Source organism: Maniola jurtina, chromosome 10, assembly GCF_905333055.1.
Source record: "Maniola jurtina chromosome 10, ilManJurt1.1, whole genome shotgun sequence".
Taxonomy (NCBI): Eukaryota; Metazoa; Arthropoda; class Insecta; order Lepidoptera; family Nymphalidae; genus Maniola; species Maniola jurtina.
Window position 1 is genome coordinate 14,606,407 of NC_060038.1, and position 20,185 is coordinate 14,626,591.

The window sequence follows — 20,185 nt, forward strand, 5'->3', positions numbered from 1 at the left end:
GAGTGAATAGGCACCTTCTAGGTAAACGCGTCCCATCTTAGACCACATCATCACTTTCCATCAGGTGTGATTGTGGTCAAGCGCTTACCTATAGTGAATAAAAAAAAAAGACTGGTATATCGTGATCTGTGGGTAAAATGCAAAGAAACTTAGGGAAAGTAGGTAGGTATTTTCTTGCTAAAATGATTTGAGACTGTGTGTGTGGTAACTTGAAGGAGACTTCAAGGGCAGGACCGACAGCGGAAATTAATTTATTTCTGCAGCATTTTAAAGTACATAATCTTATCGATATTGGAAGTGCCATTATTATCGGTGAACCCTGATAATTATCATAAAGATTTTCTGTCATTGTTTTTGGTTTTGTCAGTAGGTACCTAATACTTACTTATCATGTATCTACTGCCGTCATTTTGCTAACAGCGGCTAAGTCCGAAAAGTAGTTTTTGAGTTATCGACTTATCGCCAAAAATATGGGCCAAAAAAAACGGATTTCTACAAAATATGCTAAGTAGGAGGACCAAACTAAAAACTAACTATGAAGCATATTTTTTAAGAACATCAATTTTCCAAAATTTCCGCGTTCTTGGGGTGATAACTCAAAAATAACTTTTCTAGTTGAAAAGCATGAAACCGACTCGACACGACTCCCAGCCCAAGCCAAATGTAACCATTTTGAATAGGGAAAGTGGTTTTAGTTTTTGAACTGTATCTTGTTTATCAACTTGTAGGTTTGTATAACGTTGTATCAAATTATGACAAGCGTAAACCTATAAGTGTAAACATAAGTGAGTTATCAATATCATTAGTTTATAGTTTTAGTTTATCGCTGTATTCTTTTCTCGGACGGACTTTGCCGAGACTTAACGACATGATTTACTGATCACTGATACAGGAGCGATATGGACTTTTCAATACGGTATTTGCCTATACCAAAAATAAATTATTTTTATTTAGTTATTATTAAATAGAGGGTCTTCCAAAATACATAAAATCCACTATTTTAAATTATTGATTAAACTAAAAAATCACGTCATATCATTGTGACGTCACATGCAAGAATTTCATAGACGCTCGCATACTAAGCGCGTGTTTTGATGTTTAGTAAAAAGATACCTACTGATTTGACTAGTTGTCAGACAGCGGATTAGGTTATTTTTTAATTTTAGAATTTTATTTTCGTAAGCACTCAAATTACTATTTATTTGCTGTCACTTTAAATAGGGCCCTTTTCAATTCATGTTTTATCGAAGACGTGACGATAGCTAAGTGATAATAACCTACTGGTGAAGACGTCCGCGTCAGTCAGTGGTGGACCGGAGTTCCATAGGCTACTTTTTATCCCGGAAAATCAAAGATCTCCCGTGGGATTTTTAAAGGCCCATCCGTTTAACCAATTCAATGGGATTCATATGAAATTTGGTACTGACAGAGCTCATTTGCGTCCCAGAAATTGACAAGGCAACTTTTATCCCGTAAAATCAGAGTTCCCACGGGATTTTAAAAACCTAAATCCACGCGAATGAAGTAGCGGGCATCATTTAGTTTTATATATAACAACAAATAGTAGATATTAGAAAAAAATGCCAACCATACAAATAAAATAAAAAAAATAAAAAGTTCATAGCGTTATCTTGTATGATGGTGCGGAACCCATCGTGTGCGACTCACACGACGGGTTCCGTACGGTTTTTTAGGGCATTTCGTTCAGTGGTATAATATTATAAAAGTCCGTGTCGGTCGTAAGCATCCGCGTGGTATCTTGCGCATGCAGAGCTTGTGGTCGGCTCAGTCGGAAGCCGGCGCGGCGTATCAGTTGACCGTTAGACAGGGGTATTAGAGCAGGCTTGCACTCTCCACTCACCACCAACCAACAACGTGCCTACATACCTACCACCTCTGCGACAATACCACAAGTAAGTGCATTTTTACTCATTTCTAACAACATTCTTTCCTTCCATATTATTTAAAAACATTTAAATAACAATCCGCGTTATAATTTCAAAAAAAAAAAAACACGACTACCCTTTCTCGAATTTGGCGAATTTTCTTCTCGAAAAATTTAGTGGCAGTGCGGCGTTTGTGCACTCATTCGTATTCGATTCGTTTTAGTAAAAATACGATACGTATTTTTGCGTAAAAATTACATCAAATACGAATCGTAAAATACGAATGAGTGCACACGCGTACTTGTAATTACGTTTTGTATGGCGGCCCCTTAGTATCGCAGCCACGTTTTCTGTGGGTACCGCCATCCAGCCGATTAAAAAATAAAAATACTTAGCTCTAGGTTGAAGACCGTTTATCTAGATTATTTAGGGCCTAAAACCGAAGTGTTGTCTTCTGCCGTATCCTTATCCACAAGCATTCAGTACACTTAACTAGTTGGAGGAGAAAGGAGAAGTATTTTATTAATCTTGTTTAAAAATAAGAGGGTACTTTAGTAGAAACTGAATTTTTCGGCGCTTGCGTTTGAGACTCTGGGTTTCATGGTCATCGGGTCCCATGAAATCCTAAGAATCTTGGGTAACCTGATGTGTTGGTCAGTTGCCAGGATTACCCGTTCGCCTTTGGGATGAATAAATAAACTCTTGGGCCAAGATTGTTATTGTTCATTTAGCCCAAAAGTCATTAAGCTTGTTTACAATTTTGCTTAGGTACATAATCTCTTACTTAACTAAATTGACAGGCCTAAATCTATTGCTATCACTATTTGCAGAGAGCATTATGAAAGAGATAGCAATATATAATTTTAGACTTACCACCTTAGTTTAGAGATTAGGTCTTCAACAAAATTAGCTAGGTTTAGCATTTGGGCTAAATAAACACTAGGGTCTAAGAGCTAACGCTAATTAGTTTAAAGACTCTTGGGATTTCTGGGATACAGCATTAATTCGTATCCGATGACCAGAGGGTATCAAACGTAAGCGCTGCAAAAACGAATTAGAGACATTAGAACCAGCTTCTTGGGCACTTTAGATTTGGGCACCATGCCTATGAATGATCACATGGACAGATTATATTTTTCGTAAATGTCAATTTTCGTAGTAGGTAGTAGGCATTTGTTAATATTTTGTTTGCCTAATCTTCCTGTTTCACATTTATTGCACCATATCCATACTCCATAAGTCCATAGGTCTATCACGCAGCAGGCAGGCAGGCAATCATTCACGGTTAGGAAGCATTTCCGTAAAGTTCAAGTTTGTTCGCTTTTGTGTTGTCGAGATAGTACCTACTGATAACGGCATGGTCCGGGTCGAGGGTCACTTTTTCATTTTTCATTATGTGTAGGTATCTAGGTATTTCAATTAAATATGATTAATTTATTGCACAGATTACACACTAGGTATATTAATATTGTAATAATAAAAATAGCACTAGCTATAATCTACACTGCGGAATGACATTCAAAATATGTGTTCATATCCTGATCCTTAGCATCCTTCTTTCTATTCAAGGAATACGGGTTTCAAACCACGACGGGTAGGTACCTGCTACCTACTTATAAATTTTAGAAATAATGTTCATGTCAAGCAATTATTAAGTTTACTTATTTTTACGGTAAAAGAAAACATATTGAGGATAATGCGTGCCTGATAATGTTTTCAAAGGTTATGTGATTATGAAGGCTGCCAAGTCGCATTTCGTCAGCGTGGTAGACTATGAACCTTCTCTTCCTTTCAATTTTGATTTTCCAAATCCATCCCCTGCTCCTCCTTCCCCCTTTAACCTGCGCTGAAAAGATTCTCAAAATTGATTCTTCCAGTTTCGTGACGTTCGTTGAACTGAGATTGAAAGTGTTTCCTTTCTGATCTTCAATTTTGTTGCATTGCCACAGCATAGTACTGATAAACTGGCGATAACAGCGTAGTTCCGGGTCGCGCGTACCTACTGTTTATTTGTTTGTAAATAGTTTGCGGCAAATTCCGCTACCCGAGTTACGTTTGTGGCAGCCAGACAGATTTTTGAAGGAAACGAAGATAAAAATTATAACTACTTAAAATTATTTGACCTAAAGTTGGCGTCAATATTACACGCAGAGATCTACATTACTGTATTTTTGTCTATTTTAGATATTGGGTAATATAACCTTTTGATAATACCTACTTAAAAAATCTAGTCATTTACCCTTGTAGATAATAATTTTAAATTGTTTAAAGATCCGTGTATTATGTCGATCTCGCTAACATTTACGTAATCTTTATTAAAAGCGATGTGGCAATGCCCTCATTTTATAATTAGTAACAAAATAAAGACTAGTCAAGTTCGAGCCTGACTCGTGCTTGAAGGGTTCTCACTTCTCTACTATCATATAAGAAATAAAACTTTTTTTTTGTGGTGTAACCACAAATTCACCGTTTTCGGATTTTTGCCCTTTACTTGTGCTACTAGCCAGTGCTACCTGCATAATTTCTTGATTCTAGAATCTAGATGAATGGGGAGTTTCCTATAGGGTATAATTCCGTCTTGATAGATATGACTAACAAACAGACAACGGAGTGATCCTAGATAAGGGTTCCCTTTTTTCCTTCTAAGGTAATGGAACCCTAAAAATATCGATTTGCGTTCCAAAGAAGATAGATAACCTCTTCTCACCTTTGTAGAGTACGTAATATAGGTATTGAATCAGTTTGCGACGTGAAAATACACTGTAAACATATTTGACTAAAATAAAAATTAAAAATAAAATCCGTGGGTATTAGGCACAATAACTTTTCTACTAACTAAAATATTCTTGCGTAAAAAAGTTTGCCACGATCGAACCAACATGACAGTTGGGAATTATAGAAAGAATATCGCAGAAACCCATTCTGCAGCCATCAGCAGAAGAGCAACAGGCTCAATTGCTAAAAAGGCTGAAGCATACTTACAGGCTGTCAAGCAGAGCCAAGAGCCGAAAGGTTAGTCAAATTTTTAAGAATTACTTACTAGATTAAGAAGGTATACCGTAGGTACTAAATACCTAACTAAAATCATTTGAGTAATTAAGAGATTTCGAGAAAATAATTTGGTTTCTAGAATTTAAAAGTTACAAGAATTTAGGGTAGACTGGATCTGATAGTTTCAAATCTATTTGAATCTTACGCACTGATTTAAACATTTTTAAGATAAACGACACATTTTATAAAAACTCAGCTAAGCATAACAATCCAGAGAGGCAATTTTTTATTTATTTATATTCAAATAAACTTCTACAACAGCTACTTTTGAATCGTCTAATGCATCTATCACTAGTTTGGAGTTCCTTTGCCCTTTTCTAATGAGAAGAACCAGCGAGAAACTCGGTGATTGCTCCAACAGAATAATGCCCTGGGATCTTGGGCACCATGCCCATAAATGATCACTTAGACGGATATCGTTTTTGTACTATTTTTGTAAATATGTTAAACAATATAAATTACTAATGAATAATGAGAATAAAAGTATTATCAAGTAAATAACTCGATACTTTATACGTAAATTAATTACTTTTAATTTCTTTTGACCTGCAATTGATCCTGCTTGGCCGTATGATAATAATATACCTATCAATGCTTTGCAAAATAAAAAATAGTACTTAATTAAATAATATTTCCTCATAATAGGTATCTTATTTATAATGTTTATTATGTTTATTAAAATAATATAAATCAAATTCCGGATCGATAGACCGCCCATCTAACTTAATTTTTTATATATGTAGGTATCTAGTTTTTGGTAAATAAAACGGTGAAGGAAAACATTGTAAGGGAGCCTGCGTACTTGAGAGTTCTATTTGAATTCTATTGTGTTTTATTTATTTATCTAAGGGCTTTTACATCTTAGTACATAGACCTCATCATTGCTTTCGATAAAGCATGATTGTTGTCAAGCGCAAGCCTATCCTGCGATAAAAAATTTTTTTTTATTCTATTTTCCGAAAAACCTCTGGGCCAACAATCTTTGATGTTTGCAGACTTTGCCCGTGGAGACCGCGATCACGGAAGTGCGTGGCCTGCGCAACATTCTATTCCACTCCACTCCACTCAGATTTATTCTATTCCATTCTATTTCGCTCCATTCTGTTCCAGTCCATTCTATTCTTTTATTAAAAGGAACATTTTTGTCTGCAGTGACAAAAGTCCAGAAGCCAGGTCTGCCGCGGCTGGAGGCGTTGGAGCGGGTCGCCAACATACCAATAGTGGAGTCTGGCATTGAAGTCACTGAGAAGATTTACACTAAAATTAGGGTACGCAAATTAATCATTCTTGCCAAAAAGATCTCATACAGCGAAATAAGAATCCTCGCGCACTAGGAAGTCAGGCTATGGCAGCCAATCCGATCTATAAAATTCGCATCTCATCGAATTCGAAAATCAAAGGTTGGATTCGAGTTGGTGGTCGCTGCCTGTCTGGTTGACACAGTCAGGCTGCCTAATGGGCAAGAGCTTCAATCCTGGAAATGAAACAAGCATAAGTCAAATATGATCTTGTAGGATGAAAATATAGAAGTCTTGCTAGAAAGAAGAGGAGCACAGGTTATCTGAGAGGCTAATTAACTATAATTTGGCATAAGTACTTAGTGCTTTTCATGATGATATTAAAGTCAGGGAATTACTTAATGAGGAATTTCACTGTCAAGCTGTTGTTTGTCAGTTTCTGTAGAGGCAAATAAATTATAGGTCCCTAATTAATATAGCCACTAAGATTCAGATTGATATTTGCGGAAAACATTTCACGAACAAAAATCTTATATTTCAGGAATCAAACCCGATCATACGATGGTACTTATCCCTGGGAGAGAGATCGCTCGCCACGGGAGTGCAGCTGGCTCTGCCCGCGGTGCAGATGCTGGAGACGCCCATCCACCAGCTCGACAAGTTCCTGTGCATGTCGCTAGATGTCGTCGAGAGAAGGGTGCCTTCGATTCACTTGCCACCGCAAGATGTGAGTAGCACTGGCACAATTTCAGATTGGATTACCCTTCAATCACGCCACAACAGAACAACGAAATCAAATACATCTTAAATTTTTTAAAACCTAAATACACACGGAGGGAATCATAAATTATCGCAGTGTTACCTATTATGGCTAAAAGTGTAACAATAGGAACAACAAAACTTGTACCAGACTGTACCTACTTAGCTTGTTTCGTTGAGTTTCGTTTAAAAAAGAGTCGCTTTGCTCTGAATTGAATTCCAACCGCCTTCCAATGTCTTCACCTAGTCTGCCCATCGTCAGATGTACTCGGAGACGCGTCAGTTCGTACTGCGCCGCGCGGACTCCGTCAAGCAACTGGGGACTGCGGTGCTGGACTCCAGGGTCACCGCGGTGACCGCCAGCGCGCTGGACAGGGCGCTGTCCACGGCTGACAAGTACGTCGACAAGTACCTGCCGCCTGATTACCAAGATGCTGCGGACGGTAAAATTGTTTTGGTGATTTTGGAAGGTGTTTATCTTTTACTCGACTACGCTATGGTCGGGTATAAATGTGCAGTCATGATCAACCCATGGCCAGCTTAATACTTAAATGAGTCTCCTCTCAGGCAGAAAGAGAAAGGTTGGCCACAGTCTGTCACGCTGGTCCAGTGCGGATTAGTAGACTTCACACCACACATGACACATCTTTGAGAACACTATAGAAAACTCTATGGCAGGGGCACTCCCGTGCCCCCAATATGACGTCCAGGTTTCCGCACGATGATTTTCTTCACCATTAAAGCAAGTAAAATTTAATTACTCAAGATGCACAATACCTAAATAACTCGGGAAAGTTAGAGGTGCGTGCCTGATCGAACTTCGAACCCCCCAATGGGATGTCTCAACTCTCTCTTAGGCTATGACTGCTAGGATTGCCAGATGTCCCGTATTTTACGGGTTACCCAGTGTTTCAGAGTATGACAATACAGACACCCGTAATTGCAAAAACAAAATACGGGGTACCGTATTTTTTACCAATTCAATCGGAGCGGCTGGCGAAACCAAACCCTGACTTTATGTCCAGTAGAAAGAATAGTTTCCTTTGCGGCAATGCTTGGAGCAATACCTGCGTCCTAGCCGAAACCGACTTAATATTGATACTGTGAAGGCCGAATTGCAAGTTAAATAGTTATATCTAATTAGTTAAATGAAGCGGAATAAACTATTCCAATTAATGATGTCAGACACTGCATAAACCACAAAACGTTATCGACAGACAACCCTCTATGTAATTGGCTATATTAATGTCAAATCGATACTGATCCCTGAACTTTGGTGATTTGAGTCTTCGTCTGAGCGATGTCTAATTCTGATAGGGCCTATCAGTAGGTACTCTCAGTAAGTTTGCCTGTAATAAGGTAGGTTCTAAATTATTGTAATCAATAATTCGTAATCGATATCGATAATCGATAATTTTCGGTTTTGGAACCTGCTTTATCTAGAAGTAACATAGGATAGATAGGTATAACTATGGATAAATATTAAATACTTATGTATTATAAAGAGGAACGATCTATTTGTTGACCCACCCCGGCTTCGCACGGGTAGCTTATTACAAGTTTCGCACGGATGTCTCATTTTTTTTGAAAATAAAATAAGTAAGTATAGCCTTCGTCACTCGGGAATAATGTAGCTTTCTACTGGTGAAAGAATTTTCATAATCGGTTCAGTAGTTCCAGAGATTAGTTCCTATACAAACAAAACTAAAAACTAGTATTTAGTCGTCTATTTCTAGTATTGCTAGATGATGCTCCATAATTTACAGCACGAAAGGGGAGGACATTTATTGGAATGCCCCCTAAATTAATAAATTCACAACTCCCCAAATCTAATTATGGCCGGAGGGCCGATCGCAGATGGACATATACCTACTGGAAACGAAAAAAAAAAATCTAGTATTAGTATAGAATAATGTTAACCCTATCCGGTGTCCTATCGAGTGTATTGAGTGGCATTTACCGTAATAAGCATTATCTCGGGTTATCGCCAGTTCGAATGACAAATGACAATAACAAATCACGCGTTTTGCTGGACTTTGCGTCCGCTGAAGCATGGGGCGCTGTTCTTTGCTATATCTTGCCATCCTATCAACTATTACTTGGCTATTACTCATTTAACTCGAAATAAACATGACATAGTTAGCACGATAAACTAATGTAAATACTAATTTTATTCCACGGTCTTCTGTTTATGAACAAGTCAAAGTAATGACTTATTTACCTAGGTTGGACTTATTTGCCTAGGTTGATATAGTACGCAACAGGTCGAGATGGCAATCTGTTGGTGTGGGATAGTGCGGGCGACGTGCGGGTGTGCGACGCGTCCTCCCGCCTCATACTATGATTGCCATCTTGACCCGTCGCTACTATACTTAGGTATATTTGTTGACTTACAATATCTAAGTAATGAAAAGCAAGAATTAGGTATAAGTACCTAGATACCTACTTAATTTAATGAAGTTGTAGGTACTTCTACAATAATAATATTATGTGAAAGTGTGTAGCTGTAAGAGATCTTTTAAGGTCCATACGTTAACCGATTCTGACGTTTGATTCAGAGCTGTAGCATCCCGAAGACGAATCTTTTTTAACCCAAAAGTCAAATAAGTATTTTCCACGGGATTTATTAAAACCCCGGTCCTACCATCTAAGATTGCAAGAATTTTTGTTCTTACTTTGAACTAAGTGTTAGGTGTCAGGGTATTGATTGCACCCGGGCCCTACTAGAGTCAACTCTGGGTACGGAACACTAAGAAGATAGCGTTAGCGATTGCAGCTTTAAAACTTTACAATAGTGGTGATCATAGTGACGGGCGCGGACGTGGTGGACAGCAAGGACGAGTCGGGGCGCGCGCGCGCGGCGCAGGCGGTGGAGCACGGCGTGCGCCTGCGCAAGAAGCTGCAGCGGCGGCTGACGCGCCAGGCGCTGGCCGAAGCCAAGGCCATCAAGGAGCAGATACACGTGCTGGTCTATGTTGCGGAGTTGGTGAGGGCTTCTTCTTTTAATTAACTTATCTCTCCTCCTAGTCTAGAGTCGATTGGATAGCTCTATTTCCCCATTTGTCATAATTTTCTACGGGAGTAGTCAGCAGGGAATGTACCGTTGTATCTTGGAAATTGTAAGAATAATATTATGGTTTTCCGAGGTTACTTCATATTCAGTCATGATTGAAGATACCAGATTAGCGCCATCTATTAGAGACGATATGTGGATAACTTCAGCCAACGAAATGTCTGGTAACCTAACCGGTCGCCTAAGTTGTCAAGGGCTCAAGTCTAGTCATAATTCTCCGTCATTAGATTATAGTTATAGCCAAGCGGAAACATACAAAGAAGAAAAAAAAAATAGTATTCACGGATCAACCTGTATATTCTGGTAAGGATTGGTACAATGAGAATCTGATGCACAAGTTCTGTCCCTAATAGAATATTGCAGGACATGTAGTAGATGTAAAGACAAACCTAATGCTGACTTACCAACACTTGGTTTGAAACAGGTGGCAACAGACCCAGTCCTCGCGTGGGCTAAAGCAAAGGAGCTGTACGCGTCCCTGAGCCGGCCCGAGCCGGAGAACCAAGCGCGCCCGGCAACTCTGGAGGAACTGCTGGTGCTGCTGTCCAGAGAGAGCGCCAGGAAGATCGTACACCTGATTAACTACACACATACGGACCTGCCTAAGTATGATCTATCCTAATCTCTCATCATTTTTTTCTTCTAAAGATATAAAAGGAAAAGCTGACTGACTGACGGATCTATCAACGCACAGCTCAAACTACTGGACGGATCGGGCTGAAAATTTCCATGCAGGCATATGATGTATAGACATCTGCTGTAAAAGGATTATTGAAAATTCAATAGAATAGATAGCGAAATTTGAGTAGTCTGCGTGGACAAAGTCGGGGGCATAAGCTGGTCAGCCTATATAAAATTTCCGAGAGATTGCCAATTCCTTGAGGGTTAGAATCGAGAGTTTTGTATCGCTAATGTCTTATCTTTGCAGAATGTGATCAAATAAGACGATGGAACATATTAATATGGTTATATTTTGTTGCAGCAATATCCGCCAAGGGTTATCCATGGTAACGAGACACCTGTCCACAGCTGCGGATGCTCTACTCAAGGTATGTAGACCTACTGAGAAAAGTACGAGTACATGCAGTTAATACAAACCGATTGTATCTTCAAAGATAGAGTTGTAGCGGTTGCCATATTCGCAAGAAGATTTCGCCTCTATACTCAATCAATCAACAACGCTCGATACACGACCTACGGCCTAGATGGAAGCACGGGTAGCTTAATCGAAAAAACTCAAGGAGAAACACGCAACTTTCAATCGCATTGACAGAGCGTTTACCAAATTGGACTATATATAGAAGTTTCAACGCATAACCGTCGGCCCAGCTGGCGCTACCGAGCACAACACCGCTCTGTTGGGAAATTTCCCTATTGCTACGGTCGAGCACAGCACAGCTCCCGTACAGAGTAAATAGATAACTTCTAGGCAAGCGCACTCTATTTTTTTTCCCTTATGGGCTTTTACATCTTACCTCATCATTGGCATGATTATCGTCAAGCGCAAGGATCTATATCCTGCAATTTAAAAAACTTTTTTTTTTAAATGTATTTCCTGAAAACTTTGGGCCAACAATCCTTGATGTTTGCAGACTTTGCCCGTGGAGACCGCGATCACGGAAGTGCGTGGGCTGCGCAAAAGGCTTCAGGAATTGCTGAAACAGCTGCAAGACACCTCCAAGACCTATATGGTATTAAGACTTTCGTAAATATTGTTTTATGAAAACACCGACTAAAACGAATGTACACCAATGAAATACAGACCTTATTGCTTGATATTATAAGATATTAGACACAAGAATAACAGAGTCGCCTGTCTCGCTCATGATTCGCGCGTACGAAACATGGCGCGTATCGGCCAATGGCAGACGGACGTGCGTTACGATTGGTTGAGATATTTTCGCGCAATTCCAAAATAGGGTTTCTGCGCAGGTACATCAGCGTACTTTATAAAAGTAGTACCTAGCACACGACTATACAGTATACACATATATACAGTATCTAGTCGTGTGTAGATACAGTGCCTGGGAGGTGGTCTGTGCTGCAGCATAATGTTTGCATTTCAGGAGCACCTCGCTATGCTGGTGGCCGGCAATGAAGAGAGAGAGAAGATAGCGCCGCGCTCTGTGTACGAGCAGAGGGACGACCTGGCGACCTTCAATGGCGTCAACTAGACCATAGATTGTAGAATGTAGATACGTCGAACCATCGTCCAACTTTTGTAGAATCTGTCTAATGAAAGCTTAGTGAAAAATGGCGGCAAATATTAAGAAAATTGGGTTGTGCACCTCCATACTCTTATTACCTAACTTTAAGTAAACGTATTTGATGTATATATATTTTTTTTATATTTTGATTGTAATTATCTACTCTGGTTGCTTACCATAATTTTTATTCATTAACCCTATCACGTACCTAACTATGTATTTTTGCTATGGAGGATAACAATTTACTTAGTATCAAAACAAAGTTATGAAAGGCGAGGTTATAAAAATAAGTTTGTATATGCCGCATTGTTGCCAGTTTTCTGAAAACATTAAATAATCACTCGCAGCTTTCATTAGATAAACTCCTATCCTATCTATTCGTCAATTTTTACCTAATTAATTACATTAATAATTTTAGTTATTACAAATTACAATTAATTATATTACCTAATCATGATTCATTTGTCAATTTAACGGTAGTTAGGTATTTGCGTTAACTAAAACTAATATATCTTACATTTTAAACTAAGCTAGACCGGCTAAATCTAACTAGTTACCTAATCATATTTTATACCTATAAGTTTTTTTTAAAGTACTACCAATCTAGCTAATAAGTCGACCTTTATTTTTTAGGAAATTTGTATAGGCACGATTTATATTAATATGTTGTTTTTTTTTTACTGAATGAATATACGCAGAATTAATTAATACAGCAGCGTTTTTATTTTTCTCTCTGAAACACTTTCTTATACTTACCTACCGTAACTATATTTCATTGTAATTTGTTATTAGAGTCGCAATAGCCTTGTGGTGGCGCGTCGGTTGGGAGGACCGGGATTGCCCCCAGCCCCAGTACCCCTAATATGTCATAGTTTTTTTTTTTTTTTCTTTAAATCTGGCTTTACTCTGATTAGCCAATGTCAAGTTTGTGATATTTTCAAGTTATTGAATTTATACAAGTATGGACTCCGTCTGCACCGGCGCCCGCCGACATACGCGCGGCGCCCCTTTAGAGCGCTTCCCAGTCAGTTCCACCACCAAAAAACACCAACTAACACAAAAACCAGCCACTCTTAATAAAAAAAACACTCCAAACAAGCACAGCACGCGCGCCAGCAAACGCCATCACAGACGAAGTCCTATGTCATAGTTATTGTGTCAAGCAATAAAATATTAGTTACTTGCTTAACGCTTTTAAAGTCTTACGGTGAAGGAAAATATCGTGAGGAAACCAGCAGGTCGATTACGAAAAAGCTGCACCAATCATTACAAAAATTTCAATTATTACTGTGCTGTGATTGACAGAATTTATAGTATTTTTGTTTCAACAAAGCCCCACATGCCTGAGAGTTCCCCATGATGTTCTCAAAGGTGTGTGAATTCTGCTAATCCACACTAGGACAGTGTGGCAGACTATGGCCTAAGCCTTCTCATGCTGAGGAGATCAGTGCCACAGTGCTCACTGCGCAATAGTGGGGCGGCGATGCGTTGATCATGATGATGATGATGATGATTGTTAATAATAGATAGCTAAGAAACTTTATTGCACACATAACTTGAAATAACCAAGACAAATTAAAGAAACTAAAATAATTATATGCAAAGGCGGCCTTATTGCTCAGAGCAATCTCCACCAGGCAAACTTTGGTAAAAGGAGAAACCATTGTAGCTCAACAATTTTTTGGTGACCACGCCGGCCGGCTGGGTCGCCCGGCCCTGGTTCACTTACTCACGTGACCCGAGATGCGTGCGGTGCGAGGCGCCTTTTTACTAACGGACTATTCATTGGACTATTGATAATAAATTGTCATTGTTTTGGTTATTTGCTTAGGTTATTCATCTGTGGGTCTGTCAATGTCAACGTCAAATATCTAACCTAAATTTGACATTTGTGATTTAGAGTTTGATTTCGCGTTCTTTCTGTTTTCATCGATTTTCGCTAATTCATTAGGAATTTTGATGCAATTGGTGTGAAAATTAAATTACGTGTTGTTAGTCGGTAGTAAATTGAAAGGCTATAATGCCTTCCATCGATGTGATGGCCCCTCCGGGGCAAACTCTCGACGATGTGCCGGAGGAGCCCCAAGCGCCTCCGCCGCCAGTTATTGGCATCATATACCCACCACCAGAAGTCAGAAGTATCCTTTAAATTTCACAACGTAGGTAATTTGAGAAAAATACTTGAGTAAATACTAAACCAAAAGTCACAACTTGCGCACCAACTCTTAGAACATTATTCATAACGACGTCTGTAATTACAAGATAATTTTAGTACAAAATAAAGTAAATATTTATAATAAAAGAATGTTAACTTACTTTATTTACTTTACTAAGCTCTAGGTTAAGACAAATAAGAAGCCTCAACAGTACAGTAGTTAAGAAGATGGACTGAAATTTGTGAGCGTTATTGGTTAAAATCCAACACGCTGGACTATTGATGCTTAGCACAAAAAATAAACATGATGGATTCTGTCTTTCCAATCTTTATTGTTTTTAAAAGATATGAAGTTTGCAAAGTATTTGATAAGTGTGGTGGATTATAGCCTAAACCATCTCATTCTGAGAGGAAATTTTTGCTTAATTAGCTGTCAAAGGGTTGAGATGATAATAATGTTACTTTAGTCAATACTTATTGGTTGAATAGATCAATATTGTTAGATTTAAGGTTAGTTAGATTAGATTTATACCAAAAATTAAAAATCTGTGTTAAGACAAATTCTGTCTTACAGCATGCTAAAATCCAAAATATAAACTTACTGTATTGTTCAGATGCAACTAAGATTTTAAATAGAATACAATAAGTATATACCTAGAATCATGAAATTTGGTAGGTAGTAATGTCTTATAGCACAAGAGAAGAAATAAAACCATAAACCATGAATTTGTGGTTACATCACAAAAAAATTAAGTTTTATTTCTTGTATAATGATATAGAACTTTTCATGTGCAAGTGCAACTCACATTTGTCTGTATTTTTTCATAATCTGTATTTTACTGGAATAGATTTCCTTAACTGTTGCACATAGATATTGTTGACAAGACAGCGAGCTTCGTAGCTCGCAACGGGCCAGAGTTTGAGGCTCGCATTCGGCAGAATGAACTCGGCAACCCAAAGTTCAACTTCCTCAACTCTGGGGACCCCTACCATGCATACTATCAGCATAAGGTCAAGGAGATCAGAGAAGGGAAAGGTAAGTTGAAGAAGTGGATATTTTGAAGATTTCTTTAGTTTAATTTATGTCAAAGGGGCCTGTTACACTATCAATATGACGACCTCCAAGGGGCAGTGGTGAGCACTGTGGTCTTATAAGTGGGAGCTTCCGGGTTCGATTACAGAAGGGGGCAATATGAGAATTTATAATTTCTATATTGTCTCTGGTCTAGTCTGGTGGGAGGCTACGGCCATGGCTAGTTACCACTGTAGCAGCAAATTAAATCAAGTTCATTTTGCAAAGCTGTGCTGCCTAGCGATTTAAAGTTCTGCTACGATAGTATGTAGAAACCAATAAGATATATGCAGTATGGGTTTAATAAAAATGGCCTAACACCTACCAAGCTAGCCCACTTCCATCTTAGGCTGCATCATCGCTTATGACTACGTGATATTGCAATTAAGGGCTATCTTGTATCTGAATTAAAAAAAAGGTTTTATAGATATCTTGTTTTAACTAGAGAAGGTATTATTCTTTCGACGCGCAGTATAGCATGCAAAATAAGTAGTCCAATCTGTACACAAGGCATGTGTATTTAGTCCTTAGTGTATGACATGCACAGATTGCCTTATTGTTACACCAGATTAGACTACTGCTTTGCAATCACTGTATACAGTTTTAATTGTCCAATGTTTGGCAGGAACAGATACAATTGTCCCCAGCCCGGCTGGGCCTCCGCTGCAGCGGCCCGGCCTAGCGCCGGCACAAGCTGCCAGACAGCAGGAACTCCTTAAAGCTGCAGCTCCCATAGAGCCCCCTCCCCCTCGCGACCCCCCGCCGGAGTTCGAGTTCATCGCCGACCCCCCATCCATATCAGCACTAGAGCTCGACATCGTCAAACTAACCGCTCAATTCGTGGCTAGGAATGGACGACAATTCTTAACTGATCTAATGAAAAAAGAAGAACGAAACCATCAATTTGATTTCCTGCGCCCACAGCACTCTTTGTTTCAATACTTCACGCGACTTTTGGAACAGTACACGAAAGTTTTGCTTCCACCAAAAGAATTAGTCTCGAAATTGAGTGGAGAAATACGCAGCGGTGTTCTAGAACAAGCTCGGAGCAGAGCAGCGTGGCACTCTCACCAGGCGAGGCGCAAGGCTGCTGATGAGGCGAGGATCGAGAAGGAAAGGCTGGCGTATGCGTCTATCGATTGGCACGACTTTGTAGTTGTGGAGACAGTAGACTACCCTGCAGGGGAACCGGGTGATTTCCCGCCGCCGACGACGCCTTTAGAGGTTGGCGCAAGAGTGCTAGCTCAAGAGCGTGGAGAGGATATTGTACAAGCAAATGAAGAAGATGATACAGAAATGCAATTGGAGTCTGATACTGAGTCGGATTCGGATGAAGATCTAGCTGAGATGGAGGATAGGACTCAACAACAGCAAAGACCTGACGATAATCGTGTTCAGGATATGGAGGAAGATAGCTCGTCGTCTGAGGACGAAGGCCCTCCAGAACCGCCGAGGATACCTAGCGAGGAAGCACCGTTGCCGCCTCGACCAGATCGCGTGGTCGTTAAGAAGTACGATCCTAAACGCGCGCGGCCTCAGCAGACCCCTGCGAGCGAGGAATGGCTCGTGTCTCCGATCACTGGAGAGAAGATCCCAGCTAATAAGGTCGCGGATCACGTAAGGATAGGGCTGCTGGACCCTCGCTGGTTGGAGCAGCGGGACCGCGCCGCGGCGGAGAGGTCCGACCGCGACGAGGCACTCGCTCCAGGCGCTGCTATTGAAGCCTCGCTGAAACAGGTCTGCTAGTTAATTTTATTAATTTTTCATTGTGACTTTTTACTTAAAGTAATTCTGTACAGTTTCCATTGGCTAAGTTTAGTGGGAGTCAGTAAAGTAGGTCAGATTAATTATCCAAAAAATTCTGTTGTTGTCTGAAATCTGAATCTTAGTAATCTGAGTATTATGTGTAGGTCAGGCATGTACAAAAATTAGGCCAATAACATTGCCCAAAAATTCTATAGTAATGGTACTTTGTCTGCAGCTCGCCGAGCGTCGTACGGACATTTTCGGCGTGGGCGACGAAGAGACGGCCATCGGTAAGAAGATCGGCGAGGAGGAGAAGCGTCGCGACGAGCGCGTGACGTGGGACGGACACACGTCCAGCGTGGAGGCCGCCACGCGCGCTGCCAGGGCGCACATCACCCTGGAGGACCAGATCCAGCAGATACACAAGGTATGGCCTTTGCTCATCTGCAGAATGTGCCAGGAGTCTGTCAAGCCTCGGATACTACTGCCCGCTCTAATTATAAATGTAGCATCCACCTAGGGAAACACATGGTATATCCTGAGGATGCTACTCTTATTCCAGTCAGAAAAGTGCTGGCGGCCACAAGTGTTGACAAGGAATTATAAAAGTGGTGGTGATCCTAATAGATCAGAGACGGTTGAAGTGCTACAAGGTATTCAAGAACTTGCATAGCTCCAAGGAATAGGATGAAGAAGAAGAGCAAGAAAGACCTACAACCATAATATGTGGTGACTCATTGATGATGAAGAACTGGTTATTTGTAAGTTTCTAAGTTTGGAACATAATTTTAGAGAATAATAGAATGCCACAATTTTATTATTAGTTATGGATGTCTAAAATCAGCCATTTCCTAGGTCAAAGGTCTGCTGCCAGATGAAGAGAAGGAGAAGATCGGGCCGAAGCCGGTGCTGCCCTCTGGCCGCGGCTCCAACATGCCGCGCGCGCCGCCCGCGCCGCCGCGCGCTGCACCTCAGCCGCAGCCGGTGCTTTTGCAGCCCATACCGCCGCTCATGGTGAGCATTTTAACATAAAGATTTTTCCCCTAAGATCAAGTATGAAATTAAAAAAAGAAATGAAATTAGAAAACAATATTAAACTATATATATGAAACCTCACTCTATATATTGATATTTATCTATTGACGCAAGCTTATCACACAATAAAAAAATCTTGTGATGGTTTTTGAAGGTAATACCCCCCATGGCGCCGAGGCCCCCTCTGATACCGACGCCTGTGGGAGCCCCCTTCGGGTTCGGGGTGGCGGGGGTGCCGGGCGGCGTGGCGGGCGTGCCGCTGCCCCCTCCGCCGGAGGACGACGAGCCCGCGTCCAAGAGGGCGCGCACCGAGGACGCGCTGGAGCCCGAGAAGGCCTGGCTCGCGGCACACCCCGGCGTAGCGCCACTGCAGGTATGTGGCCTTCAACCTCTCGTCAATCCATCCTGAATCGCAGTGACGAAATTTTTTTTGAAGCAAGCAATCAATCACTTTATTGCGGCAGCTCGATTGTGGTAGAATGACAGCTACACTGTTACGATCGCAATCACCTGACGCTCGTCACTATTGGCTACAATGCATTGTTGCAACTAGAATACCATCAATTTAGCCAATGACAACAATTGCGAGTGTAATAATGATTGTTGTAATAATGTTGTGTAACGAGCTACTGTGCGCGGCATTATATTTATTTAATAATTTGTCTACCAGGTGGTGTTACCATCTCTGCCGGATCGCGCGGACTGGCGACTGGATGGCCGAACACTGCAGCTATCCCTTTCCCTCGCGACTTCCGTGTCCGAACTCAAGAACATCGTGCAACGCGCCACCAACATGCCCACGGCCAAACAGAAGCTGCAATACGAGGTAAGGGCGTCGATTTCGATTCTCTAAACTGAATTTAGAATATCTGCATCTTTTTTTTAATATTGCTGAAGAAAGACGGCAAATGAATAAAGACTAAATTTTAGTCATGACTGGCACCAAAAGATCAAATATTTGCGGAACCGGCAGGATTCGAACCCTCCATGGGTCATTAGATCGCTTATGATATGAATGATTGTTGTCATGTGTTGCAGGGGTTGTTCTTCAAAGACACCAACACCTTGGCGTACTACAACGTGCCGCCCGGCGCCCTGCTGCAGCTGCAAGTGAAGGAGCGCGGTGGGCGGAAGAAGTAGAGCTGAAGTCTTGTTCACCGCGTAAGGTCGCCGGCTTATCGGTGATATATTCCAGAAAGTGTGCACAGGAACTCTTCAATCTTGTCCCCCTTCACCATTTTACCACCGAATTGCAAGACGTCAGGCGAGTTTCCATCCTTATGGAATTATTATCCTTCCATCATTCCTCATACGCATAGCTAAGGTTTGGATTAATCTTCCACAATCTGTTTCCTACCAATTACAATCTGGGTATCTTTAAAATAAGAGTGAATAAGTAGGCATCTTCTAAACGCGTCCCATCTTAGGCCACATTATCACTTTCCATCAGGCGTGATTGTGGTCAAGCACTTACCTATAATGAATAAAAAATAACAATTAGTGTCATGTAACTCGGTTTATGTCAGAGCATAAAACCCAAAAAACCCTCCCATTTTGCATATTTTTCTTTGGCCTTGCATGTATATAGACATTCAAATAGTATAGATAGAATTTGGTAGAATGAAGTAAAATTTGTTTGCCCATTATTACACTTTCTGCTACCATGTTTAAGATGATTTATTTTGTAAGAAATATGGTATAAATAAATGATTTATCCTAAAATCATGTTTCATTTATTCCTAAAAGAGTGTAAATAAAACGACTTGTTTAAAAAGCATGTTTTATTAAAAACGTGTAAAATCATTAACAAATATGCGTGTAAAATATAATTTATTTGCCTATTCTATGTGGAATGTAAATATGAAATAATTTGCCTAAAGCAAAAGATGAGAGCACCAGCTTTTAAGTATAATATAAAAACCAATAAAATAAATTAATCTCAGTAAATCAAGATCTTTAAAAA

General features: G+C 40.2%; 2 protein-coding genes across 5 annotated transcripts; both read left to right on the forward strand.

Annotated features, from left to right (window-relative positions):
- The first annotated feature begins 1,766 nt into the window (after positions 1-1,766).
- Positions 1,767-12,924, forward strand: LOC123868758 (lipid storage droplets surface-binding protein 1). 4 transcript variants are annotated; one of them, XM_045911358.1, is made up of 9 exons: positions 1,767-1,913; positions 6,090-6,205; positions 6,717-6,902; positions 7,182-7,377; positions 9,730-9,920; positions 10,432-10,613; positions 10,990-11,056; positions 11,600-11,698; positions 12,074-12,924. In XM_045911358.1, coding segments are annotated over exons 1-9 (1,146 nt in total). In that variant the 5' UTR covers positions 1,767-1,912; the 3' UTR covers positions 12,182-12,924. The 4 variants fall into 4 exon arrangements, with proteins under 4 accessions (XP_045767314.1, XP_045767315.1, XP_045767316.1 ...); XM_045911359.1 differs by having other exon boundaries at positions 9,742-9,920; XM_045911360.1 differs by having other exon boundaries at positions 7,197-7,377.
- A 1,158-nt stretch (positions 12,925-14,082) lies between these two features.
- LOC123868729 (splicing factor 3A subunit 1) lies at positions 14,083-19,944 on the forward strand. Its single transcript, XM_045911304.1, has 8 exons — positions 14,083-14,352; positions 15,241-15,405; positions 16,067-17,178; positions 17,423-17,614; positions 18,043-18,201; positions 18,377-18,595; positions 18,893-19,048; positions 19,261-19,944. Exons 1-8 carry the CDS (start codon positions 14,235-14,237, stop codon positions 19,360-19,362), a joined length of 2,223 nt encoding a protein of 740 aa, XP_045767260.1. The 5' UTR covers positions 14,083-14,234; the 3' UTR covers positions 19,363-19,944.
- The last annotated feature ends 241 nt before the right edge of the window (positions 19,945-20,185 follow it).

Bases quoted from the DNA above. Each gene is read 5' to 3' on its own strand.
- LOC123868758 (XM_045911358.1), top strand. The intron at 9,921-10,431 runs GTGAGGGCTTCT...GGTTTGAAACAG, and splicing joins TGGTCTATGTTGCGGAGTTG to GTGGCAACAGACCCAGTCCT. The intron at 11,057-11,599 runs GTATGTAGACCT...TGATGTTTGCAG, and splicing joins CTGCGGATGCTCTACTCAAG to ACTTTGCCCGTGGAGACCGC.
- LOC123868729 (XM_045911304.1), top strand. From the start codon at position 14,235: ATGCCTTCCATCGATGTGATGGCCCCTCCGGGGCAAACTCTCGACGAT. The intron at 15,406-16,066 runs GTAAGTTGAAGA...AATGTTTGGCAG, and splicing joins GGAGATCAGAGAAGGGAAAG to GAACAGATACAATTGTCCCC. The intron at 18,596-18,892 runs GTATGTGGCCTT...TTTGTCTACCAG, and splicing joins CCGGCGTAGCGCCACTGCAG to GTGGTGTTACCATCTCTGCC.